Source organism: Amblyomma maculatum, chromosome 10 (assembly GCF_055883805.1).
Source record: "Amblyomma maculatum isolate TAMU_Amacu chromosome 10, ASM5588380v1, whole genome shotgun sequence".
NCBI lineage: Eukaryota > Metazoa > Arthropoda > Arachnida > Ixodida > Ixodidae > Amblyomma > Amblyomma maculatum.
The window spans coordinates 3,740,377-3,765,512 of NC_139353.1; the positions used below are offsets into that span (position 1 = coordinate 3,740,377).

General features: G+C 47.7%; 1 protein-coding gene across 2 annotated transcripts in view; it reads right to left on the reverse strand.

Annotated features, from left to right (window-relative positions):
• LOC146175427 (cysteine-rich motor neuron 1 protein-like) overlaps positions 1-25,136 on the reverse strand; it is a 192,487-nt gene that overhangs the window by 25,946 nt on the left and 141,405 nt on the right. For both annotated transcript variants that reach the window (XM_084581770.1, XM_084581771.1), the window contains exons 3-6: positions 11,353-11,474; positions 4,367-4,555; positions 2,041-2,211; positions 1,138-1,332 (exon numbers count right to left, since the gene is read on the reverse strand). In XM_084581770.1, the coding sequence (XP_084437896.1) occupies positions 1,138-1,332; positions 2,041-2,211; positions 4,367-4,555; positions 11,353-11,474 (677 nt within the window). The remainder of the gene's footprint in view (positions 1-1,137; positions 1,333-2,040; positions 2,212-4,366; positions 4,556-11,352; positions 11,475-25,136) is intronic.

Consider the following 25,136-nt stretch of genomic DNA (forward strand, 5'->3'; position numbering starts at 1 on the left):
CAAATGCAAGTCGGTTCCGTCACTGAAAATTTGAACTACGCGCTGCTGCATCTAGGCGGCCTGGCACTCGGCACTTGGCCTTAGTGGGTGCCTTGATGGCCAGCGCCGCTTTCAGGGTGGAGACATAAAGGTGTCCCCACCCTTAAAGTGGAGGTGACGGCATCGAGGCACCCTAGGCCTTAGAAACGCTCCCACGATAGGGCGGCTAACGACGCTGCGCGCCTACAAAACAGGAAGAGAAGACAAAATCAAGTGAAAAAACGTAAAACCATGGAAGACTGAAGCCGAATCGGTGCCATATGACTGGCATGGCATCAGCGGCACCTATATTCTAGTTAACAATAGCGGTGCCTAAGGGCAGAGGTTGGCTGCCATGGCGGCAGCTGCATGCTCTGCTCTCGTCAGACACCCGAGATGCGTTGCATTGCAGGCCCGTCCAGCAGTGCAGCCAGCGCTCATGCCCGGCATCGAAAAAAAACCCATAGCTCTCGCGCGCTCTCTCCATTTCAGCACTCCTCTTGTGTTTCCTTCACTTTTTAGAAATTGAAGTCGGCATTAAACCTCCATGCTTTTAAATCCCTGAAAAACTGAGTCTAGCCAGGCCAAAACTATAGCGTGCGACCTTTCTCTCTTTTTTTTTGTAGCCGTTGGTTTTGTGAACCCTCATTTTGAGCCAACTGAGAAACAGTGCTCTAGACTATACCTTTTGCTAAGTGCATTTTCCAGACATCTTGTGTTGCTTCTGCGCAAGCAATAGCTGGCAGACTGTATACCGGAGGCGTGTACTGTGGATTTGATGTCATGTATGCGCATGAACCCAGACGACACAAATCATCAGGCCAATATTGGTATTGTGTTGACAATTGATTGCTCTTATGTTGAGCCAGACAATGTCAACACAGTACCAATATTGGGCCAATGTAGTTTGTGCTGCCTGGAAAGTAAGAACAGGGAAGGTTAGGAAAATTAAACTTTCGTTTCCGACTAAATGGTCTGTGTAGGAGCTTGAGGATGATTTATGCTTTCAGCAAAGCTTGCATAGTCCATGCGAATCAGACTACTTGCAGCAAATACGTCTACATCATGCTGATAAGCCAGCAAGCATCTCTGGTGAACAGCGTGAATTCAGTGACTCACTCTGGCAGACAGGGCAGCAGGCTCCTGGCTCCATGACTGGATGCTCGCAGTAGGTTCGTGGACAGGCCACAAGAGAGCAGACCTCATGGCCGTTCAGGCAAGCGCAATGGCGACACTGATCTCGCCACACGCTGCGATCATCTCGCGGACATGACCGTGACAAACTCGTTTGGTTGGCGTAAGGTGAGGGTGATTCTGCGCAAATGGGTATCGGCTAAGGCTTACTCACCTTGCCTCGGCAGAATGCGAGTCTCAAAAGCATGCATGCCTGCTGGATATTACGACACGGCTTGATGTTGTGGCATCACTGTCTATGCGCAGTCTACTGGGAAGCGCATCAAGCACGCAAGCAATAAAACACGCATCGGCTATCTGACTAGTGCGTAAAGCAGGTATTAGGCAGGAATGGCATATGCAGAGGAAAAAGTACACTGGAAGCTTAGGCAGTTTATCCACTGCCTTGCCTGCACAACTTTAGTGTTGGCTCAACCTGTACATATGCACATTACTATTTGAAAGGTATGTTAGCATGGTTTTTGGTTCTTGGTTTCTAGTGCTCCTTTAGCATTAGATGAGTCTGTACAGTTGGCAGTGGAAGTTTACGCGATGTGAATGCACAAAACAAAACAAACAAAATTTCTTCAGCATAGCTATGTAAGGCTATTACCTTAAAAATGGCTGCAAGCATAACGAACATGCTCAATCTGCTGGTATCATAGATGACTGGGTTGTAATTAAGGTAGCACAGAAAAAAAAATTTTCCCAAGCACACTAAAAAACTGAAAAACTTCTGCCGGCTCCTGTACATACAACATATTTTTAACCATTACAACATGCTGGCTCTTTGGTCACTGTATTTTAATATGACCGATATAACACACCAAAGAAAACTTTGCTGCTCACTTTCGCAAACCGGACAGCAGACACCAGGTTTCTTGACCGGATTGGCGCACTTTGTCTGACACATCTGTGCCTCACATTTGGCTTTGCCTGATATGCATTCACACCAGGTACAGTCATCCTCCTTCCATCGTTCGCCATTGGTGAAATGTAGCCCAGATGAAGTCAGGCATCCTGTGTGTGAGCAATATTGTTGTGTACCGTCAGTTAACAGATTTAAGGAATCCAGATCAACAACGCATCTTGACACTTACACACAATGAACAGTGCTTTAATTATTTGCTATTGTAACCAGAGTAAAAACAGAACAGCAAATAAATTTTTAAATATTTGGGGATATGCCTCGGATAGAATTGAGTTGGCTCATGCTGGAACACTCCAGTATAATTTGAACGATCTGTTGTTTCTTTAATGCACACAGAAAGTCTCTGCCCACAAGTATTGATGTGTTTTCTCAATGTTGTATTACGGCACTGCCGGGGTCCATTCTTGAAAGCATGAGCACAAGCTCAACGATAGAATGTCACAGCTGCTGATGCACTGTGGCGGCATGCAATAATTCAGAAGCAAATGCTCGCAATAGGTGCATAATATATGATGAGGCGAGAGTTTGTTCTTAAAAAAAAGATCATTGGTAGATATTTTACAAACTTCTCATGAAGCATTCCTTTTGATTTCATGAAATATATTTCTTTCGCATTTGCAATCTCAGAAATGCATTTTTGTTCATTTTTTAGAGTGATGTGGAGCTAAAATTTTGTTACCTGCTGGTACAGCATTTCCTTGACTTTTAGAAAATATATTACACTTGGGTATAAACAACTTCAAAAATGCCTTTTTATCCGTTTTCATCACCCCCTCGAGTGGAAAGACAGAGGATTTTCAAATGCTTGAACCGCATTTTTCTCAAAGCAGCATTTCTGAAGTTTATGTAGCTTTTTTCTTAAAAGGTGACATTAGCAATCGAAATGTGGCATCCACAATGTCAGTCAATTTTTTACATAGCACGAATGGAGTAAATAGCCAGTCTATTTTTATCATGATGAGAAAAACGTTTCTGGTTGGCCATTTTATTGCACTGAAGAGGAAAAACATAAAGAATGCATTTCTTTTTGCTTAAAGCAAATTGTTCACAGTCATAGTTTTCTAACATCACCATTGACATCCTAGTGAAATTTCAGGGCTCTGCAACCAGAAGATTTTGAGAAAAGAGGTACATACGTGTACAAAATAAATATAAATATGTGATTGAAACTTCTTTTTCTAATTTTAAGCTTTAATGCAAGCTGAATTTCTTTAGAAGACTGCTAGATAATTTCGTAGCCATAGCATTTATCACCCATTTTTGCAGCCAATTTTTGAAAACTAAAAAAGCCAACTACACCTATGAACCTAAACTGAAGAAACATGAATTATTACCCATGATTAGCAATTCAGTCGCTCAAGTTCCTGCATCAGTTTCAAATGTTGGTCACTTATTTTTACGGGGATTGACTGACCTCGGTTATATCTATATCAGGGATTAATCATATATGCCTAGTATATAATGTACAGGGCAAAGCTAAATTGAAGAAATGTAAATTGCTGCCCATGATCAGCAATCAGTTTTCGTTTCTACATCAGTCTGAAATTTTGGTCCCTAATTATTACGGAAAATGATTCGCTTGATTTAGGCCTACTCAGGGATGAATCCATATATATATGCCTAGCATCCTACATGCGGTGCAAAGCTAAATTAAAGCGTAAATTGCTGCCCATGATAAACGTTTCAGTTTCAAGTTTCTACGTCAGTCTGAAATTTGGGTTCGTTACTTTAATGGTAAGTGACAAGTCATTTAGGCCTACTTAGGGAGTAACTCATATACGGCTGCATCATTGTGTAAAAGTCTGCGCCTGGTAGGGTAGGCTCTCAACTTTTCCCCTGCCAATGTTGCACCGTATGCTTTAGGTTTGGCGGCAGCAGCATTCAGAAAAAGCTGCAAGTATTCTCTTGAAGCATTTTTATTCTGCAAGAAAAACAATTGTGCACTGTCATGATGAAAACTACAATACAATACCAGGTGGGAAATGTGAAATTATATAGTCTGTGTCGAATGTTTGAAGGTTTACCACACAAAATGCTTGCCTAGTATTCTACACTGTAGACTGACTCAAAAGTCAGTGTTGTCAATATGCATCGCTAAATAGTGATATTCCAAATTCTAAAGCGAAATAAGCGTTAGATAAAGAATAGTTCTGTTTTTTTTTACTTCCCATACATTTGGCTTATGTAAATTAGGCAAGGCTTAGCGCTAAACCTAACTGCGCCACAGAGTGTCAGCCCACGTACCGCGGCACACGGGGCAGCACTCCCCTTCGGGCTTCTGCAGCCATGAGCAGTGCATGTCGACGCCCTTGCAGACGTTGTCGTTGCACACCGCCACTCCATTACGGCATGAGCAGGTGCTGCATTTGGTGTGCCACGTCTCGCCGTTCTTGTATGTCTCCTTGCCCACGTGGCACACGCGGTCGCTGCTTGCTGCATGCGCGCGTGAGAGGCTCATGAGGGACCACTTTGAACACCTGAGAGACACGTGACAGTCGACATACCTTACTCGGAGGCAGCCGGCTTTCATACAGGAATTAAATACACTATAAGCGCAAAAGGAGTGTGGGATCTAGTATAGCACTGGCTCAAGCTATGCGATTCTCAGAAGACGTTCGCAGCACTGCGAAAGGCAGAGGCGACCCGGTCCAATTAGGATCATGCTACGCACTACAATAAGTAATTGTCCTCTTACGTGCCTCTCGCCCCCAAATTGGGGGGAGGGGAAGTGACAGTAGGAGCACAATTAGCTACCATAGTAGGCATGATCCTGAATGGGCCAGGGCTTCCCCGCCTTTTGTAATGCTGCAAACGGCTTGTAAGACGAGTGAGAGGAACTGTTGCCCTCACACCTGGCCGAAAGTTGGGGCTTCAATTGTTAGAATGGTTCTGCTAGGAGCAAACCCCTAGGGCTCTGACTTTAGACGAAGGCTGTATACCTTTTCTACGGACTTAGTAATCACGCTTTTCAGATGCACACTGCTGCTAACAAACGCGGAATGTTTAACAATACTTCGCCTTTGATTCACACTTAGCGTTCCTGAATGGACATTTTTTTTTTTTTTTTGTACCCCGCCGGGGTGGTGCAGTGGTAAGACGCCCGACTACTGTGCCGGAGTACCCGGGTTCGAACCCGACCTCAGCGGCTGTGCTTCGATGGAGGCGAAACGGAGTGGCGTCCGTGTGCTGTGCGATGTCAATGCACGTTAAAGAACCCCAGGTGGTCGAAATTTCCGGAGTCCTCCACTACGGCGTCTCTCATAGCCTTAGTCGCTTTGGGACATTAAAACCCCACAAACCAACCAACCAACCATTTTTTTTTTTTTTTTTACTTTGCGCTGGAGGCTCTGAGAGTCACCATAGTGGTAGTAGGAGGCTCCACAAGGGCTTCGTTTGATGTACATGTGGAATCCTGTACAGATCCTGCCCCTGCGAGACTCGCGCGCACAATCGAACATGCAGCCTCGCTCTCAGAGCAGAACATCTTGCACTCGAAGTCGTGAATGTGATGGCAGCTGTGCAGTGCAGCGTCTTTAACAGTGTAAGTGAGAGAGTAACTCAAGCACATATTAGATTTTACGTGGCCTTTAGTATCGTTCTCCATGGTCACAAACTTGGCGAACACCATAACGCAAGTATGAAGCCGCCAACAAGGGTCGCGAGTGGAAGGCTGTATAAGTTGTTGTCACGGCAAAAGCAAAGCGGAGACTAATACATACATTCGAAATTCTTTTTTTTTTTTCGTCGTTGCAAGCAAAAACTAAACTCGAATCCTCCCCTCCAACAAGGCCGGCAGCGCACCATGGCGATAAATGGGCCATAAGCTGTGATATCTGCACACGGCGGCTGATTCGAATCCTGTGGGACATACACCGCGTGCACATACACCGGCCACGCGCTTTTGCAACCCGCATCATTAATCGCACTGCTCACGTGCCGAGCACCAAGCATTCGCGCATAGCTCAACCCAGCACGACCTGCAACAGGAAACTGGCAAATGTATAAGCAGAGAAATATTGCCACTGTCCTTGACAACACTAATTGATGGGTGCTGAGCATACGTAGCAAGTAAGTTGCAAACCAGGCTCACACTTGTTTTTTTTTTTTTCATCTTTCCTCGTGCCTATCTAACGTCTGTGTCAATAATTACCGCTGGAAAAAATCCAGGCTGCATTCCTTCGAATGCCTATTTTCTCAGACGCAGCCAGCGCCAAACGGCCTACCATAGCAGATGCTTAATAATGCAAGGTCAAGTCCGCCATCGATGATATATGATAGCTAAATCTAAGTTATATATGCTGCCATGAGCAATGATGCCAGAAACAGCTGTCTAGATCTGCACTGCATGCATAAATTGCACCCTCATCTGCAATATCATTAAAGAACACAACACAAACAGCAAGTACTCCATTCTAAGGGAAGACGTCTCCGGCAGGATTCTGTCAATATTTTGTGAAATATTCTTTTCTATAATTCCTTGCCACTGGGCTGTCTCGGAATAATCTGAAGGTACTCGAGTCTAATGCCAATCAGTGTCTAGGATTTCACGCCGTGAAATATATGAAAGCACGAGATGGTGAGGATAACAGAGCGAAATGTACAAATAGCAAAAGAGCCTGACACCATTCACTACGGCGCCATTTATCAACAAAGGTCAACCCGTCCGGGCACTTGAACATCAAAAAGATGGTGTGACCTTGACCTGATTATGTGCCAGTGAACATCAATCCCTGGTGTCCATCCAAAAGTATCCTGCGCCTTCCTTTCCTCAAAGCCTACTTTATGTTTGCCTCAGTACCCGTTTCGATCCCCACCGCCGGTGATGGAGGGAAAACGAAGAGGGATTCGTGTGCTGTGCGATGTCAGCGCACGCACGTTAAAGATCCCCAGGTGATCGAAATACTCCGTACCCCTCCACTATGGCTCCTCTTTCTCTCTTTCCACTTTCACTCCCACCTTCCTCCCTTCCCTTACGGTGCCAGATAATGCGCCTTTCCCTTCCTGAGAACCAATTATTATTATTATTATTATTATTATTATTATTATTATTATTATTATTATTATTATTATTATTATTATTATTATTATTATTATTATTATGTTGCTGTTATTATTATGTTTACCTCAGGCACCGCCGGTGCAGTGGTAAGACCTACTACTCTGCCGGAGTGCTTGGGCTCGATCCCTCGTTACCATATAAGCGAAACGAAGCAGCGGTCTCTGTATGATGTCAGTGCAAGTCAAGATCCTTATGTGGTCGAAATTATTTCGCAGCCCTCTCTTTCTCTTCACTTTCACTCCTACCTTATTCCTTCCCTTCTAGCGCGGTTCACGTGTCTACGCAAGCGTGACAGATACTGCACCTTTCATGTGAAACAAAGTTTGCCTCACCGCGGTAGCGCAGTGGTTAAGACGCTCTACTACTGTATCGGAGTACCTGGATTCGAACCTGACCGCCAGTAGCTGCGTTTCGGTGAAACGGAGGCGTCCATTAGCGCACGTAAAAGATCCCCAGGTGGTTCAAATTACGCCATAGTACTCCACTACTGCACCTCTTTCACTCCTTCCGCATTCACTCACACTTTCCTTTTCTTGGGTGCGGTTCAGGTGTCCACGGAAGTGACAGATACTGTGCCTTTTATTTCCTGTAAACCAATAATAATAATAATATTAATAATTGGTTCACAGGAAGGCAAACGCGCAGTATCTGCTACACTTGTTTCTGTGGGCACCTGAACCGCGCTGTAAGGGAAGAGACTGATTTATTTATAAGAAGGGAAAGGCGCGGTAACTGTCTCACTTGTTTTCTGTGGACACCGCAACCGCGCTGTACGCTCCTCTTTCTCTCTTTCCACTTTCACTCCCTTCTTCCTCCCTAAGGGAAGAGACCAATCTGGGAATGAAAGTGGATAGAGAGAAAGAGGAGCCGTAGTGGAGGGCTTCGGAGTAATTTCGACTACCTGAGGATCTTTAACCCGCGAAGACATCGCACAGCACACGGACGCTTCTCCAGATGGTCGAAAATACTCTGTAGCCCTCTACTGCGGCGGCTCGCCCCGCCGGGGTGGTGCAGTGGTAAGACGCCCTACTACCACGGCCGCTCGATGCGCTTCCATCGAGCGGCCGTGCTACTACTGTGCCGGAGCACCCGGGCTCGATCCCGACCGCGGCGGCTGCGTTTTTTTTTTTAATTTGGTTCACAGGAAGGGGAAGGGGCAGTATCTGTCACTTGCTCTGTGGACACCTGAACCGCGCCGTAAGGAAAGGAAAGGTGGGAGTGAAAGTGGAAAGAGAGAAAGGGGAGCCGTAGTGGAGGGCTACGGAGTAATTTCGACTGCGTTTCGATGAGGCCTCTCGGGCGGCTGCGTTTCGATGGAGGCGAAACGAAGAAGCGTCCGTGTGCTGTGCGATGTCAGCACACGATAAAGATCCCTAGGTGGTCGAAATTACTCCGTAGTCCCCACTACAGCTTCTCTTTCTCTCTATCCACTTTCACGCCCACCTTCCTCCCTTCCCTTAAGGCGCGGTTCAGGTGTCCACAACAGTGTGACAGATACTGCGCCTTTCCCTTCATGTGAACCAATTATTACTGCGGCACCTATTTCTCCGCTTTCCCTCTCACTTTCCTCCTTCCCTTACGACGCTGTTAGGTGTCCACAAAAAGTTTGACAGATACTGTGCTTTTCCTTTCCTGTAAACCAATTTATTATTTATTATTTAAAAATATGAAAAAAAAAATGCGGATTGAAAAGCGCGGAATATCGCAGTTGCCGCGAAAGTAGCCTAATTCAAACCATCAAACTATGCATAATCATGCTTAACCACGGCCGGTCTCGAGGGAGAGCGCGCTTCTCTTCTCACCAATGGGGTCTGTTTCCACCGCCCGCCGCGCCTCGGTGAGGTCGCCACCGCCCCACTGCTGCTAAGCCTTAACTGCTGTGCTTCTGCTACCGCCGTTCACGCGCAAGGGAAACGAGCGCTCGCTCTTCATTCCGCCCACCTCAGCTGCAACCGGCAGGTCGTGACATTTCGCCCCTTATGGTTTATACAAAGACGTCGTAATCAGCTTCTAAGATTTATCGTGTACGAGGAATAAAATATAGTCAACACCGCTCACGCGCGCGCGCACCTTCGTCAGTGCGGCCGAGCGCGGTCGAATGAAGCTGGTACACTTCAACATTTTTTTGCCCCTAACTTTCGTACATAAATAAATTATCAGGCTATGCAGTGCTCTTTCGAAAGCTGTAAGCAGGTGTAGCGTGACGTGACGTGAGTGCATGGCATATAGTTGGCTGGAGATTCTGTCAACCGCTTCTGTTTTAGTTTAGAGCAAAAGAGGCACCGGAAAAAATTCATGGCGAGTCTCAGATTCGGAACAAAATTTACGCATATAGTTAAAATTGCAGTTGTATGGTGGAGTGAGCTGTTCTAGCTGCGTTGAAAACAAATCAGTCAATTGAAAGACAGAATATGTATATGTAGTCTCGCGACTGACGCACGTACGTGTATAACAGACGCAGTCCGTTTAATACATAGGTAAACAACATTTAATCAAGGAAATGGGCATGAACGGTTATGCCTAATTGAAAAGAGCGGCAAGCAATAAAAAAATTGTCCTTCAAAATTATGCATTTTACTACATATTTATCAATTCATCAAAACGTGACCTGCGGCTAGAAAATTCAGTCTCAATCTTCCTGGCCGGTTTGTTCATATAGGGAGCTGGCCTGTAATTCCTGTCTGTCACTTTCTTGGCAAAGCTGACAAGAAGGATTCTGATAAATTTTTCAGATATCAAAGAAGCGGACCTTATAGGCTGTTGTTAATTCCTTCAGGGCAACTCAGCAATGGCGAATTCTCAACTGCGCTGCTTGAATCAAGATTTGAAGTACTTCGAGAGCATTTGTGTGTGGTAGAGGCACGAGTTTTTTTTTTTTTTTTTTTTAAAGAAACCTTGTCCAATAGGGCAACAAACTCTGGTTTCGGATAATGCAGTCCGCTAGAATTCTTGTCCTCGTAGAAGAGTGCACATGGGGCTGCTTCTTTCGCTAGTTTCAAGAAAGGTAGCGCAGTGTCACACCCGAGGTCACTGATTAACTTATCAATGTATCCATCGGCGTAAGCTAAACCGGAATATGTGACAGTAATGTGATGACAGGAGATGCCACCACAATTCCTTCATTTCCTCGGTTACTGATTGTGGCCGGCCAGAAATGATTTCTTCGGCATCGACGAACACTGCCTTGATTTTGCTCCAAGATGCTTTCATAATAAGCATAATATCATGTAAAATTTCATTAAAGCTGCATTTATTTGCAAAATAAAATAATGCTTACATACAACACATTTGCTAATATATAAATGATAATAACATTGATTTACCTTGACTGTTATACTAATACTTTATATCATGCAAGCATTATGCAACTTACATTACATTTTTATGAAATTAGTTTCATCTTCGGTGCTATATATGGATGCAGGTTTCGAATCTAACGCTGAAAGACTGTTTTGCTGTTGCAGACAAGTTGCTGTAATGTTAGCCTTGCAGAAGCTTCGATGTGATTACTGCTCATTCATTATTATTATTTTTTTTTTGCTATTCTTGTGCAGGCTTGGGAAAATTCGGATTAAAATGGACAAAAGTAGCTACCATGCCGCAATCAATTTCATATGCTTGTCGAACGTTTGCTGAGCGACAGTGTTTCTTATATAAAGACTCGGTCCACGTGTGTAGTACGCTGACGACATGCCGCTGCAGCATCTACCTGCTGTGCCCTTTCATTTCGGGGCTGCACTTACCACGAAACAAGCGAGCGACAGCGCGAAACCATGCAAAAGCCACCCGCCGCCGCTGAAGCAGATGCGGAGCGAACAGTGAGCACGTCGCGCCCCTTGCGGCGGCGGAGAGAGTAACTCAAGGAGAAAAGTTCCCATTGTTCCCGCGGCGATTGAGAGGGCCGTAGGAAAGAGCGCGCGCTCTCCCTCGAGACCGGCCGTGGCTTAACACAGCTTTTGCTCGGGTCACTATCGTTCAAGACAAGCTTAAACCCACACAAGTTTATAGAACACGAATGGAAACTTTTAACTAGCTCCACATGTAGCAGTAATAACAGCCAAGTACTTTATAGAGGTAGTACGTTTAATAGGTCGCAAAATGGTTGTAGGTGCCGTTCATTTTAAACGTGCCAAAATGTGTAGCGGTTAGTATACGGGTCGGCTCGACTTACCAGGAATACATTCGTGGGTGTCGCAGCAAGAACCCGGCTTGCGGTTGCCGGTTTTTACCAGGTGGCGCACCTCGTCGGGCTGGCAATCCTTCCCGAGGCAGTCGTTGGGAAGGCAGGCACACCTGCGAGGGAAATATACAGATAAAAACTCCGCTGCACAACTTGATTAAATGAGCAAACTTTTCGCACCAATAGACTTCGTGACAAGTTGTTGGTCCAGAACAATGCCTCGTATATCGACCACTCCAAGCTCTTTCGGTGTACAAACAAAGCATAACTAAAAATGTTCACAAATTACTAATTTACTATACCAACCCGCAACAACACCATCGTGAATTTTATTAAAATCACAATGCAATTGGAAGACACACATGTCTACTAACCGAGACAACTGCAACACAAGATATTCAGGCGGCGGCGCGCGCTTTCCCCACCACTCGCAGCACCATGGCTGGTCCAAAAACATCTCAAAATGTCTAACGCATACAGCGCTGTGCACAGTTGCGGTGTTGGTCGGGGGTGAGGTATGTGAGCTGTGATCCATGTTGTAATATTTTACCAAAACTCGCATCGCAAATACCCTAACCCCTGCAAAGGGTTGGGAAAAGCGAACGAGAGGCTTCCCCTGCGCCTCTTCACCAACACGATGCTGTGCCCGGCAGTACTTCAACATTTTGACTTCCAATTCACTGTCCAGTGCCAGTACTGTGGGGAGGTGGCTGGCACCTGGTATGGGCCTGCCAACGAAACCCATCCCTTCCCTAACCCTTCCCGAGAGGACTGGGAGGCGACTAGCTCTGCTCGGCTGCTGCGACCTACAGGTCCATACGCGGGCGGTGGCAACCGCCAATGGGGTCCCTGACTATAGACACTCCACCCAGTATTGTAAGGCCGAAGCCCTTAAGACTCCGCGCCAGACAAACCTTCAAAATGTACAATAAATGTTTTCATCCCCCCCCCCCCCTCCCCCGCTTTTGAAAGGAGTAAAATTTCGTCCATATTCTTCACGGGTGCATCAAAAGACGAACTAAAGGCGAATTATGAAGATATATGTGTGGCCTCGCTCACGCAGGGTTTGGCTCTTTAGACGTGATGGTCCTCTGAAGGACGGTGTCACAATTAGTGCACCATGTTGTTAAGTTCGCGACTCTACACTTCTCGAGGTCTTCCTTCGTGATGTCATCCTTTCCGGTTGCAAGATGACCAACCAAAGAACAACTCCGTTTGTCCCAAATGTCCCACTGATCGCTCTAAAGTGTGAAAAGGAGTATGGCATCGCAAAGAAAACCACTTATGATGCCTTAAGTCTCCACCTAACAGCGCAGTTTGGCAAAGGATTACAACAGCGCACACGTCTGTTACATTGTGTACCACTCTATCGCGAGTTGGCAGCAGCGGACGGAGCAACCGCTCGCTGCGGTGTGTGTTCACGCCAACTAGTCTCAGCGGGACCGCATCGTCCATGCGAACTTGGCGAAGTACGCGATTCTCACCGTTGACCGGCCAGCAAACGCGGCCACACACCGCTGCCCAAAGGGCGCTCCCCTATTTTCTCTCCCGTGCATAACAATCGAAATGGAGAGAGGAAGAGAGAACGGCCCCGTATCGGACACCCAAGCAAGCGGCGGCGTCCTTGCCCCAGCGTCCTTCAAGGTCGCCCGCTCGACGATGCGGTGCGGCATGCTGTATTACCCCCGGCCCAAATGTGGAGCGATGCCGTCGCGATTGCGCACGCCCTGTGCTACCTGTGCGCGAGCCCTGAGCGCAACACTGCTGGACGGCAGGTGTAAGCACGCGTACGCGTACATTCGCGACGAGCACTCTAAAGAGCAGTTCTGCTGTGCGTTGCAAAGCGGAAGGTCTTGTGACGACCCCGTGTCTCAGAACGGTGCGTCGCTCTGTTTGCGTCTTCCAGCTGCGCAGGCACATGTCAGAGTTGGTAAATGCACGTTCACTATACTTGGAACGACCAACAGGTAATGAGAGAAATATGCTGGAGTAAAATGAGCGTCAAGATCAATGCACCGATATAAAGTATATAGCCAGAAGACATGACTAAGTGTGCTGCGTGTGTGCGCTGTGTGTGTGTGTGTGTGTGTGTGTGTGTGTGTGTGTGTGTGTGTGTGTGTGTGTGTGTGTGTGTGTGTGTGTGTGTGTGTGTGTGTGTGTGTGTGTGTGTGTGTGTGTGTGTGTGTGTGTGTGTGTGTGTGTGTGTGTGTGTGTGTGTGTGTGTGTGTGTGTGTGTGTGTGTGTGTGTGTGTGTGTGTGTGTGTGTGTGTGTGTGTGTGTGTGTTTTCTCACAGGATGCGCGCAACGTCATATTTGGTCTCCTATCGTCCAGCCGACGAACCTTGCACTTCTATCGTCCCTTGTGGAAGCGACGCTCGCGGCTTGTGGCTTTTCATATGGAGTCACTATTTTTTTTTCTCTCTCTCTTTTCCTTTGCCGATGACCCATAGACATTTTGCCGTTTTAGGTACTCGTATGACATGTGGCGGGGCGTTGCAAAGTTTCAATTTCTATACGAGGAACCGTTCAGAGTAGAGGGGGAAAAAATCGAGGACCAGTGAGCACCGCATTCTAGAGACGGAATCTGTGCAGCAGAGCTCCTGTCAATAGTGATACCGGCTCCAAGCCTTCCGCCCCTGTTGGTGACATGCAGGTTTCACGTAAGATGGGCGTTCAATAAGTTGTACCTCTAATTGAATCTCTTTTTTCTTTTTTTTTTGTGTGTGGTGAAATTGGAAAACGTTACATTAAAATATAAGTTTATAAAGTTTCTCGCTGAATACACATCGGTTTCCGATAGCCTCCATCAGCTGGACAGACTGCATCACCGATGCTGAGGTGTGGTCGCTGTGTCCAAAAGTGATAGCTCATTAGGGAAGATCTGTTAGAAAAAAAAATTAAATAAAACAAGAGAGCGGCATTTAAGTCCAAAAATATGCTGAAGAAATGCATTATATTGTATTAGTATAACAGTAGAACTCTGCTTGAGCGAAAAAAAAAAAGAAAATACACGAGAAAATGGACTCTCATATTCTTCCGTGTATTCTGCATTTGTAGCTTGACACGCCTATAAAATGTGACCAACTAAAGTTTCGGTACGATATAATGCAGATCTTCCAAGTGCAGTTAGAAAAAGAACGCTGGATAAAAAAGAAATGTTTCTGAATTCCTGCTTATGACCTTATATTTTTTGTTTGTTTGAGATGCAATGAGCCAATCTAACGACCACTGTGTGCTCCTCGCACCCGGTGAGGTTAATGGCAGTAAACTTCTCTTCGTTGTTTCTTGAAGTTCCTTTTTTTTTTCTTCTTCTTCTTCTTCTTCTTCTTTTTGTTGGTGATGGTCCCGTCTCCTTGATTCGCCGAAAGAATCGCAATGGGCCGAATTAAATTAACAAACTGATTTAATTAAAATAATAGGTTGGGTGGATAAACAAGCACAGCACAGTCGAAAGAAAGAACAGATAAGACACTCAGTTGGGTCGCCCTCCGACTTAGGACAGTCCGTCGTCCCAAGCGAGCGTACAGGAGAACGTCTGTCTTCTCCCTCGCTCGGGCCGCAACTCCCGGGCTACCCCTCGCAACTCGTCGTTTTCGTGCGGCCGTGAAAACGTCCTTGGTGTCCCCCCCGTTCACACAGATTCGTGGAAAATCATAGCCGAGTTAGAGTGCCCCGAAGCGTCTCAACCCCGGCCTTTCCACCACTCTCGATGATACGCACGAGATTTACGACCGCTTCTTACACATACAAAATAAAATGAAAAAAGAAAAACACCGTAAAAACACCCAGAGGGCGCTCGACGGGGTCCGCCGGCGGCGTTCGGAGCCTCGCGCGCTAACCAACAAGCCAAACACAGAACGGCCGAGCGCCTTTCAATGCGCGAGACCCCCCGCCCCTCAAGAAAGACATAAAACAGACAACGTGCACACGCAGGGACACTTCACACTGTAACCAAAAACAAGAAAAAAGTCCCCCCTCGCGGGCCGGCTCCCCGAAACGGCAGGACACACACACACACACACACACACACACACACACACACACACACACACACACACACACACACACACACACACACACACACACACACACACACACACACACACACACACACACACACACACACACACACACACACACACACACACACACACACACACACACACACACACACACACACACCCTCACAATGGCCATGTGGTGGTGACGTCACAGTCATGCAACGCGCTAAGCCAGTGACTGTCATGTCATAAATGATTCACGTAGACTGGTACCCTTGCCAGATGTTAGCCTAAATAATAGAGAAGCTGTCGCGTGGAGGTGGCTACAAACTAATACGTTCATGAATCCGGCCTGGGCGTTTCACGCGCTACCAGACCTTGGGGACAATGATCTGTGCAAACACTGTGGGGCGAGAGGGACCCTCGACCACATAATTTGGGAGTGCCCACAATCTCCAAGGATAGGACAAAATATTACGAGTAGCCTGGGACACCTTGCTGCGAAGCGCGGACCCTGCGATCCAGCACTGCACCGTACATATGGCGGAAGAGGCCGCAATAAGCCAAGGGCTGCCTGCCAGCCTCCAATCCGCGGGCACGCGTGCCGGGGAAGAGGACGCCCATTTTCGATGGCAACAAAAATTGTAACCGCTTTGTTTTAAACCGTTGAAAACACAATAGAGATGGCACGAGGCTCTCCGAGGCGCTCTGCGCCAGAGCGCACCTCTGGAAGCAAGGCTTGTTCTTCGCCCGAAGGCATGGGTGAAACGACAGATAAGCGTCTCGTAACGCAAATCCCCTGACAGATTATCGCAGCCGCGGCGCGTGCCTCCCAGGAAGAGCGTAGACAGCACGTATATATACACTGTTTTGTGCGTTGCCAAAGCTTGATAAAGTGAAGGAAGCAAAGAGGGAGGTTATATCGGTTTGTCTCCGGGCCAAATGGCGTCGCCGTAATCGTCGGCTTTTTCGTACGAGGCGCTTAATCCAGAGGCTGCGAGCACTATACTAAGTCAGAGGGGGAGATGGGGAACCACGGAAGACGGTCGCTGTGGAATGTAGCACACGATGGTCGGCGAGGAAGAGGGCATAGTTTCGCAACAAGACCCGTTCGGTCTTTGAAGCGCGCCGAAAAGACCTGTTGCTCAACTGCTGCTGCAAAGGATAGCAGCCCTCCCAGCGGAATCAAGTGGTCGCCGCCACAATCCGTTTTCTGTTGATGTTGGGAGTTTGGCAAGGAGATGGGGTGGGTGGGTCCCAGTCTTGCGGCCTTGAGGCGGCGTGGACGGACTTGGCGCGGTTTTTCGAGATTCCCGGATTTTCGCCGAATGATTTGCTGCGCACGTACAGAGCCTAGGGAGGATAAAATGGGACTGCACTTAATACGAACTACTAGACCGTAGAGAGAGAGAGAGAACCTCCAACTAATGTTCCTTATGGTTGCTCTTGTTAAGGCTAATATGGTTGAGACAACGGAGTTATAGTCGCCAAAAGGAAGAACTGCGTGTACGCTCTACTCAACCTCAACTTTCTATGTCCAATTTTGCAGCAGCGCGCCATTCCGTTGCGGCGAAAAATGAATTTTAAAGGTTCTCATTATCATCGTAATCATCATCAGCCAGATTACACCCACTGCAGAGTGAAGGCCTCTCCCGTTTTCTTCCAATTAACTGCAGTCCTGCGCATCTACTTGCCCTGCGAACTTCTTAACCTCACCCATCCACCTAATTTTCTGTCGTCCCCCGTTACGCTTTCCTTCCCTTGGAATCAAATTGCTTAACCTTCGCGACCATCGATTATCCTCTTCACATGACATGAGCATGACCTTGAATTAATTGTTATTGTTTTCTTTTTCTAGGCAGACAACGTTACCTGCCCGCTTATACTCGCTGAACAATAATTGTTTTCGTTCATTCATTTCGGCCATTTCATGAACGGGGACATTGCTTTGTCTCTAGCTTATCCATATCCAATAAAAACAAAACAGGATACTTACCAGTTCATATAGAAACAATTTGAGCGCTGGTTTTGGCGTGACAGGAAATTATTCCCGCAGTGAGACAACCGTAGGTGACTACACAGACTTGTCCACGACTGCAGCGATCGATATCGAAGGACCGTTTACAGCAGTGACACCTATTTGACTAACTTGAACCGCCGTGTGAATACGATGAACGAGGAAGCTTCTTTTGTCGCCGAAAGGGCGCAGTGGGGTTCTTCTAAGCGCGCCGGGGTACACTTGCACCCATCCTTGCCCGACGTTGGGTTTCGAACTACCTCCCGAGATGGACCACTCGCTAGTACCACCCTCTTCCTAATGTGGAGATGGTGAACTTTAACACCTGCTAACCATGAAAGGTGCGCTAGGCGCGAAACTGGAACCTAACCAGAGATGGGCAACGTCATGAAGTCTCAACCTACCCTCATGAGGTTGCCCACAATTCAAACCGGCCGTTTCGTCACCTGCAGTAACATAGCTGCAGCTGGTTTCCTTTCTATGCAACAAAATGGCATTGGACGTTTGCCAGTCTGCTACCTTCATTTACATTTATGGATACACAGAAACGGAAACCCTGACAAAGCAGTGAATAGAGGCGGGCAGCCTCGAGATGTTTCCCACCTCTTAAGCCAACGCTCCAATAAGTGGTGAAGAAAGGAAATGTGCACTACCGGCGTAGTTTCGGTTTCCTGAGCTTCGTATATACAGTCGGGTTATTACTATGAAAAAAAAAAAAAAAACTTAATTCAGACGAAGAGCTAAAAATATTAATGCAATATACCAATCAATGTGTTTACAAGAACGTCAGAGTTAAGCACCCTTCAGGTGGCTTCGTCCATAGGCCCAGGGAAAGTAACATATGCATTCGTAATTTACGACCTAACCTTTTCTTTCCACACGTTTTGCGTTTGAACTGGGGCTGCCCCCTTTAGCACCTGTGCGGAATAGCAAGGCTAGTGATGACCGCGACGAGAAGGAATAATTGGTTTACGGTGGTTAATGTAGTGGAGCGCTCCGGATAATTTCCACCACCTGACGTACTTTAACCTGCATCGACATGGAATCACCGTACATAGGTGCTTTGTGGGCCCTCGTCGAAAAGAGGCCGGGTTCGAACTCGGCTTAGTAGTAGAGCGCCGTAATTCCTGAGCCACCGCGTCGGGGAACAAACAAAACGGGCGGATCTAATAATTCGTAACTGGAAACTAAGGTTTACTTCAGGTTGGGATTCGAATCAACGGTGATAAGTGCGCGGTGAATTTCGTTTTCTTTTGCATGCGTGCCCCGTGAGGGAAGCAGCGCCAACTTAGCGTGAAAAGCAGCCAATGGACTGTCAACTTAAGCATATCGAGCAAAGTGCGTCTGAGCGATTTCATTTCTTCTGACCGCACCTGCTTTCATTTTTTGTTTCTTTTAAGGCAAGCTGGATCTTTATAACTCAAACATCATTACAATATATACGAAATTTTATTCCTTTAGGCGCAGCTCAAATGAGGAAATCCTCATAGCTCGAATAAGCCTTAAGTTCGAAGGCTCAGTTCGAATAAACCGCGAGTCCGATTTACTGCTATGTACTGTCGTCATGGCGCGCCCTCCAATGTCTGTATGCGATGCTATAGTCTTTGCGCAGGGTCTGTCTGCTTCGTCATCGGGTCGCCTTTGACAACAGCTGCACCAGCGAGGGTCATCGTCCGGCCGCTGACGATCGAGTCACGATGAACGCGCGCGCATCGCCTCTTCCCTGCCACGATGACGAAGCAGTTGTTTGACGCACTCCAGGATACACGATTACGCAGACCGCCAGTCAGTGCCCGCCCTCACCGTGCAGTGGTCGGTACGGGGCGCGGCACTTTTTGGACAGCGCTCGTGGTGTTGGTTTTTATGCAAATGTCAGTGATTGTCTCTACGAGGTGTTCTACAACGCGCCAAAGAGTTTTCGGCAAGACGCATCTCGCAGTGGAAGTGGCGCGGACTTTCGAAGCGCGAGACGTGGTTTGGGCATCTGTCCGTGTTCAGCACTCCAGTCGGTGAGCATGCCACAGCCTCTTCCTAGAAGCGGGGCTTTGTGGAATACGCTTGCGACTCCACAGCTTGCGAGTTTCATCTGCGCTCCGATAGAAGTTTATCGACCGCGACCAACAACCTTTGTTCCAGCTAGACTACAGGTGCATTCAAGCCCACCATGGTTGTGTATTCTACGAAAGACTGTGCGGTCGAGCGTCATCAGCTAGACAAAACGCCAGAACAGCTGCGCGCTCATTTCCGTATGACGCTTCTATGTCAACGCATTGTCTTGAGTTTATACTTGAACAGTACGGAAACAACATGGCGGCATACATGGTGGTGCTACCTGTGTTTTTTGTTTGACACATCTTAGCAATCTCCTTTAACTCTTAATAGTTTCAAAAGCGGGCCAGTTGGTCGACAGTCGCGGACCTTTTCGCCGGCTTTACAGCGGTGCTGTTACTGCTCGTGCTGGGCGTCGTGCGTGGGAACGAAGTACGTGTGACCCTGGATGCCGGCGCTGACGCCAGCGGAGTGTGTGTGGCGCCGTGGTCATTTGTATGTGCGTACTGTGGGGCACCCACGAGTTTTATTTACGGCCTGCGTCGTCGAGGTCCTCGACGCAGCCTTCACGGGAGGCCGACATGGGTGAGTTTTTTTGGAAACATATGTAGGAACGAAAGAACGCCTCTCGCAGTCCGCACTAAAGAATTTCGAAAATAAAACGATACAGTTCCGTAGGTATACAAGCCTGGAGAGGAGGCGGCCCGTTGTAACGCCCTCAGGTGCAGCTATATACGAATGCGTGTACAGAAGGAAACGAGAAATGAAGGATGCACTTCTCGATGCTGAAATATTTCGCAATTGTTTCTGAGCACCCTGCACAATTTAGCCGTTTTGTGCCATATAAAAAGACTAGAGGGTCAAGCTAACGAGGCCACCTTGTTTAGAATCATAAGAAGCACCTCGTTTGCCACATTAAAGGGGCGATGACAGGGTCGTTCGATGCATTGCCGTTTTATACTTCTGTGAATAATATACAGGTCTGTGATTCTACTCGCAAAGTTTTAGTGCCTAGCGCGCGGCGCACATTACAAAAAAAAAAAAAAAAACGCGATAGAAATCGGAATTCGGAAGCCCTCCCACCCAGAGCGACAGCCATTTTGAAATGCTCGTGTGACGTCACAAAGTATACACGGTGGAGCGTCGTCTGCAATGCAGGCTGCAATATCAAAGGACACGTCTTTAATATTTTTTTTTCTTAATTGTGACGATTGACCAAGTGGTCGTCCCTCATGCAGAAGTGTTTGATGAAGATGTTACCGCACGAAAGCGATATAGAGTAACGCATGTTATCTTCAGCATAAGGCACGCTCACAGTCAGTGGGCTGCACGATTAGGTCAGTTTATCAATGCAGAGAGGATAACCGATGGTCGCTGAGGGTAACAAACTGGATTCCAAGGGAAGGAAAGCGTAACAGAGGGCGGCAGAAAGTTAGGTGAAGTGGATGCAGCTAGCACAGAACCGGGTTAAGTGGAGAAATATGAGAGAGGCCTTCGCCCTGCAGTGGGTATAGTCAGGCTGATGATGATGATGATTATCGATGCACTGACGCCAGCACGGCCAGTCTTCTAGGTGGTGTTGGCACGGCCAACGGTCGCCTATCACCGTAGTGTGAGGTTTTAGGCCCCGCGACGCTGACGGAACTGATCTGCGGACGGTCGCCCGATCTGTTATCTGTTTTGGTCGGATCGGAGGCCCAGCGAGAACTTGACAACCGATACTCGAGTGAACGGCTTGAACAGCTGCGCTTGTTTGTAGCTCAACCAAGTTAGAGAAAGAAAAACAAGCTACACTTGATCTGTTCCCCATTGTCATTAGCAATCACCTTGGCCAGAAATGTTAGTCGGCGCCGAACTGCCGGCTCGTTCGGCGACGAATAGGCATAGCTCGAGTACGCGAGTTCGGGTTTAGAGTTTCGGCGATGACAGAGCGCGTATTCACAAGCTTTAGCGGTCGCATGTGGTTATCGAGTGTAGGTATCGACCACAAATCGACGACTGCTTGCATCACAAAGCCATTGTACATTGAGCGGGAAGCGTCGATATATGTGACCCTGTCTAGCGAGCGCAGCCGGCAGCTGCCGGCGCCGCATGTGTGGCAGGGAACGTATCATCCACTGCGCTTCTTGCAGCGCCGTTGTAGTTTGTGAACAAATAAAGGCGCAAAGAAGTGAATAGTTTTGGTATTGCTAGCTCAGCTTGCATTTTATGCCGTGCGAACGAGCAGCACACATCCAGTCATTGCAGAAGCTATGTAAACAAACACGCGCAGTTGTAATCCGCGAATCGGCGTATTCCTGCGGGAGTTTATGGTTCACACAGTAAATACAGTTGAAGCACTCACGAGTCATTTGCTGGAGAAGCACTAGAAAAACGGAAGGTGAGGCTCGCGAGTCCGTCGCAATCGCGCGCGCGGCTGCGGTGGAGGCGAGACGCATACGGCGGCGAGGCTCTTGTTCGGTGCGGGCATGCAAATCGAATCGCATTAGGTTTTACGATGACTGAAGCGGTGGCGGCGGCACATTCTTTCGTGCGCTGGCCGTGGCCAGACTGAACATAGTTTTGCAAAAATGCTTTACCAGACGAAAATAATTAAGTCTGACTAACACGCTGTCGTGACGCTGGGACTAAGTCGACCCGGCCTTCACTTGGTAGCGTGCAGAGACTCGCGGTTGATGAAGGATTGAATCTTCTAAGTTGGTAAAATATATACAAGCAGGTTTAATGGCACTTTGAGAAAACGTATTTACATGAAAAAGAAGGGTATATCAGCAAAATGGCAAGCGTTAAGAGTTCATAGCGAGAAGCGTCTGGTTGAGCCATTTACCCAGGGCTCAGAGCGTCATTTCGTGCTCTGCAACGTCCTTAAAACCCCCTATGTCCAGCCCCTCTCTGAAGATGCTGACCAACCAATTCCAGGGCACGCCCCTCAGATATCGGCATCCAATCGAACACATCACTGCACTGATGGTCTGATGCACTGACTGGTCCGATATTGTTTCGTTGGGCGTGGTCACTTGTTGGCGGGTAGAGCTTGGGAACGGCGAGGAGGTACATTTCTTTTCTTCTGCAAAGATCCGATATGGTGGTTCCGGCAAGTGGATTTCCTTCTCAGACACCCAAGTGCACGTGCGCGCCACATACTGCTCCCAGCATTGTCCCTTTCCGACAATTGCAACTCTTTCCTGCGTTCCCGGGAAATCCTCTAATGGCCGTAATCACCTTGCTCCTTTCGTCTCCTGTACGTCAGCGGACGTGTCACTCTGTTGTCTCCTTTGGACAATAGGCATTCCTTTCTTGACAATAGCGCCTCTCGACGGGAAGGGTGAACAGTTGAACAAAGCACTTCCGGCTATTCCTCACAGGACGACGTTTCTTTGTATTTTTCTTGAGGTTCCCTTGACAGGGCCAATTTGGCAGTTGCAGGGTCTCGACAAAGCAAAGCAGGCTCACACAAAAAGATTCATGGAAACAGGCTCACTTAGAGCACATACCCACAGCACATATCCATGCCCACAGGCGAACAATAGTGCGCGCAAGTGCGGACCATGCACGGTCATAACAACGCGCATATAACAGCAAGTCACGAGGAAGGGATTCGTTCAAAAGTTTTGGTCGCTCCTCTAATGGCAAGGTATGCTCTCGCGTCAAGGTATGCTTGTTTGAGATTTACTCTTAGTTTTTGGACCCAAAGAGCGACGGCAATAGCTCAACAATCAGGAACATAACGTGCACTTTCGCGGCACATGTACACGGCCGAAGGAAGCATTGTACAATTGCCTTTTTATATGCGGAAGCGCTTGTTGCTAAAACAAGCTAACTCTCATAACGTAAGAAAAATACGCTTTAGATTGCATGCCTAAATTATACAGCATGAGCGCGTTGATTTCGGACTCCTCAGCAATCTCTAGAAGCCCAAAACAAGTCCGAGGATCTCTAAGGTCGCTTATTATAGTGAAGGCTTCTCAAAGAAAAGAGAATATGGGAATAAAATATTTTTGCTGAAGAAAAAAAAAAAAAAACTCGGTGACCGCCATCCACGACGTGCATGCAAGAGTGCAGCCGGCAACGCGAATAGCAGACGACACGGAGACGTCAGTGTTGACGTTATGACGTCAGCGGCCAATGGTTGCCAGACCAGAAAGCTCATTCCGATATTAATAATAACAATTAATTTTAAAACTATCTACTGCGCGGAATGAGCTCAAATTTCGAGGATTTATAATTTAATGTGTGAGGAGTAGCAGTCATGACCCCTTAATGAGCCATGAATTTGGTACGCGGAGTAACAGCTTGGTGTCATTCAAGATGCCTAACCTTATATATATTGTGGAAGAAGGCCAGGTCGAGACGGCAAGGCAAGGGATGCCGTGTCAGGCGTTTTACTACGATGACAAAACCCAGGCGCGTGCCGGAGCCGGCGCCGCGGGACGATGATGATGGTATGTACAAATGAAAGAGGAAGATCATGGCATGTACAAATTAAAGAACGTCCACAGAAGGCTCCAGGGGCTGGGGCAGGTAGGTCACCGCCGCTTGAGGCGGGGGCTTGCCTGCCACCGAATTTTTATCTGTTGTAGGCGGTCATTGCACCCGCCACTGCTTCGGTGGTGGACGTTGCGGCGCGCGTTTTTTTCTCCCTCTTCCTTTTCTTTCTTCTCTATTTTCTCTTCTGTCTGCACGAGGCAGCGGAGGTGGCTTAGCTACAGAGCCAGTAACAGGCCCGTGCATTTTCTTTTCCTTAAAAAAACTGATTTATTTATAGGAAGGGAAAGGCGCGGTAACTGTCTCACTTGTTTTCTGTGGACACCGCAACCGCGCCGTAAGGGAAGGGAGGAAGGTGGGAGTGAAAGTGGAAAGAGAGAAAGAGGAGCCGTAGTGGAGGGCTGCGGAATAATTTCGACCACCTGGGGATCTTTAACGTGCGCTGACATCGCACAGCACACGGACGCCTCTTCGTTTCGCCTCCACCGAAACGCAGCCGCCGACATTTTCTTTTCCTTCTTCCTACAGCCACACAACAACTGGTGAAGGGCGGCTGTTCCTGGCCCTACGGGGCTGGGATGGTAGGTCAACGCCGTTTGCGGCGGGGGCTAGCCAGCCACCAATTTTTATCTGTTGTAGGCCGTCATTGCACCCGCCACTACTTCGGTGGTGGATGACGGCTGTTGTTGCAGCGCGCGTCTTTCTCTCCCTCTTCTTTTCTTTCTTTATTTCCTTTTCTGTCCGCCCGCCGGGGTGGTGCAGTGGTAAGACGCCCGACTACTGTGCTGGAGTACCCGGGTTCGAACCCGACCTCGGCGGCTGCGTTTCGATGGAGGCGAAACGAAGAGGAGTCCGTGTGCTGTGCGATGTCAGCGCGCGTTAAAGATCCCCAGGTGGTCGAAATTACTCCGTAGCCCTCCCCTACGGCTCCTCTTTCTCTTTTTCTACTTTCACTCCCACCTTACTCCCTTCCCTTACGGCGCGGTTGCGGTGTCCATAGAAAACAAGTGAGACAGTTACCGAGCCTTCCCTTCCTATAAATAAATCAGCTTTTCTCTACTTTCTCTCTTCTGTCTGCACGAGGCAGCGGAGGTGGCTCAGCTACAGAGTCAGTAGCAGGCCCTTGCATTTTCTTTTTCTTCTTCCTACAGCCACAACAACAACATTTCGCTCTATCACCAGGTTCAAGTCATGCTTAACACCCCATAATGGGGGGTGGTTAG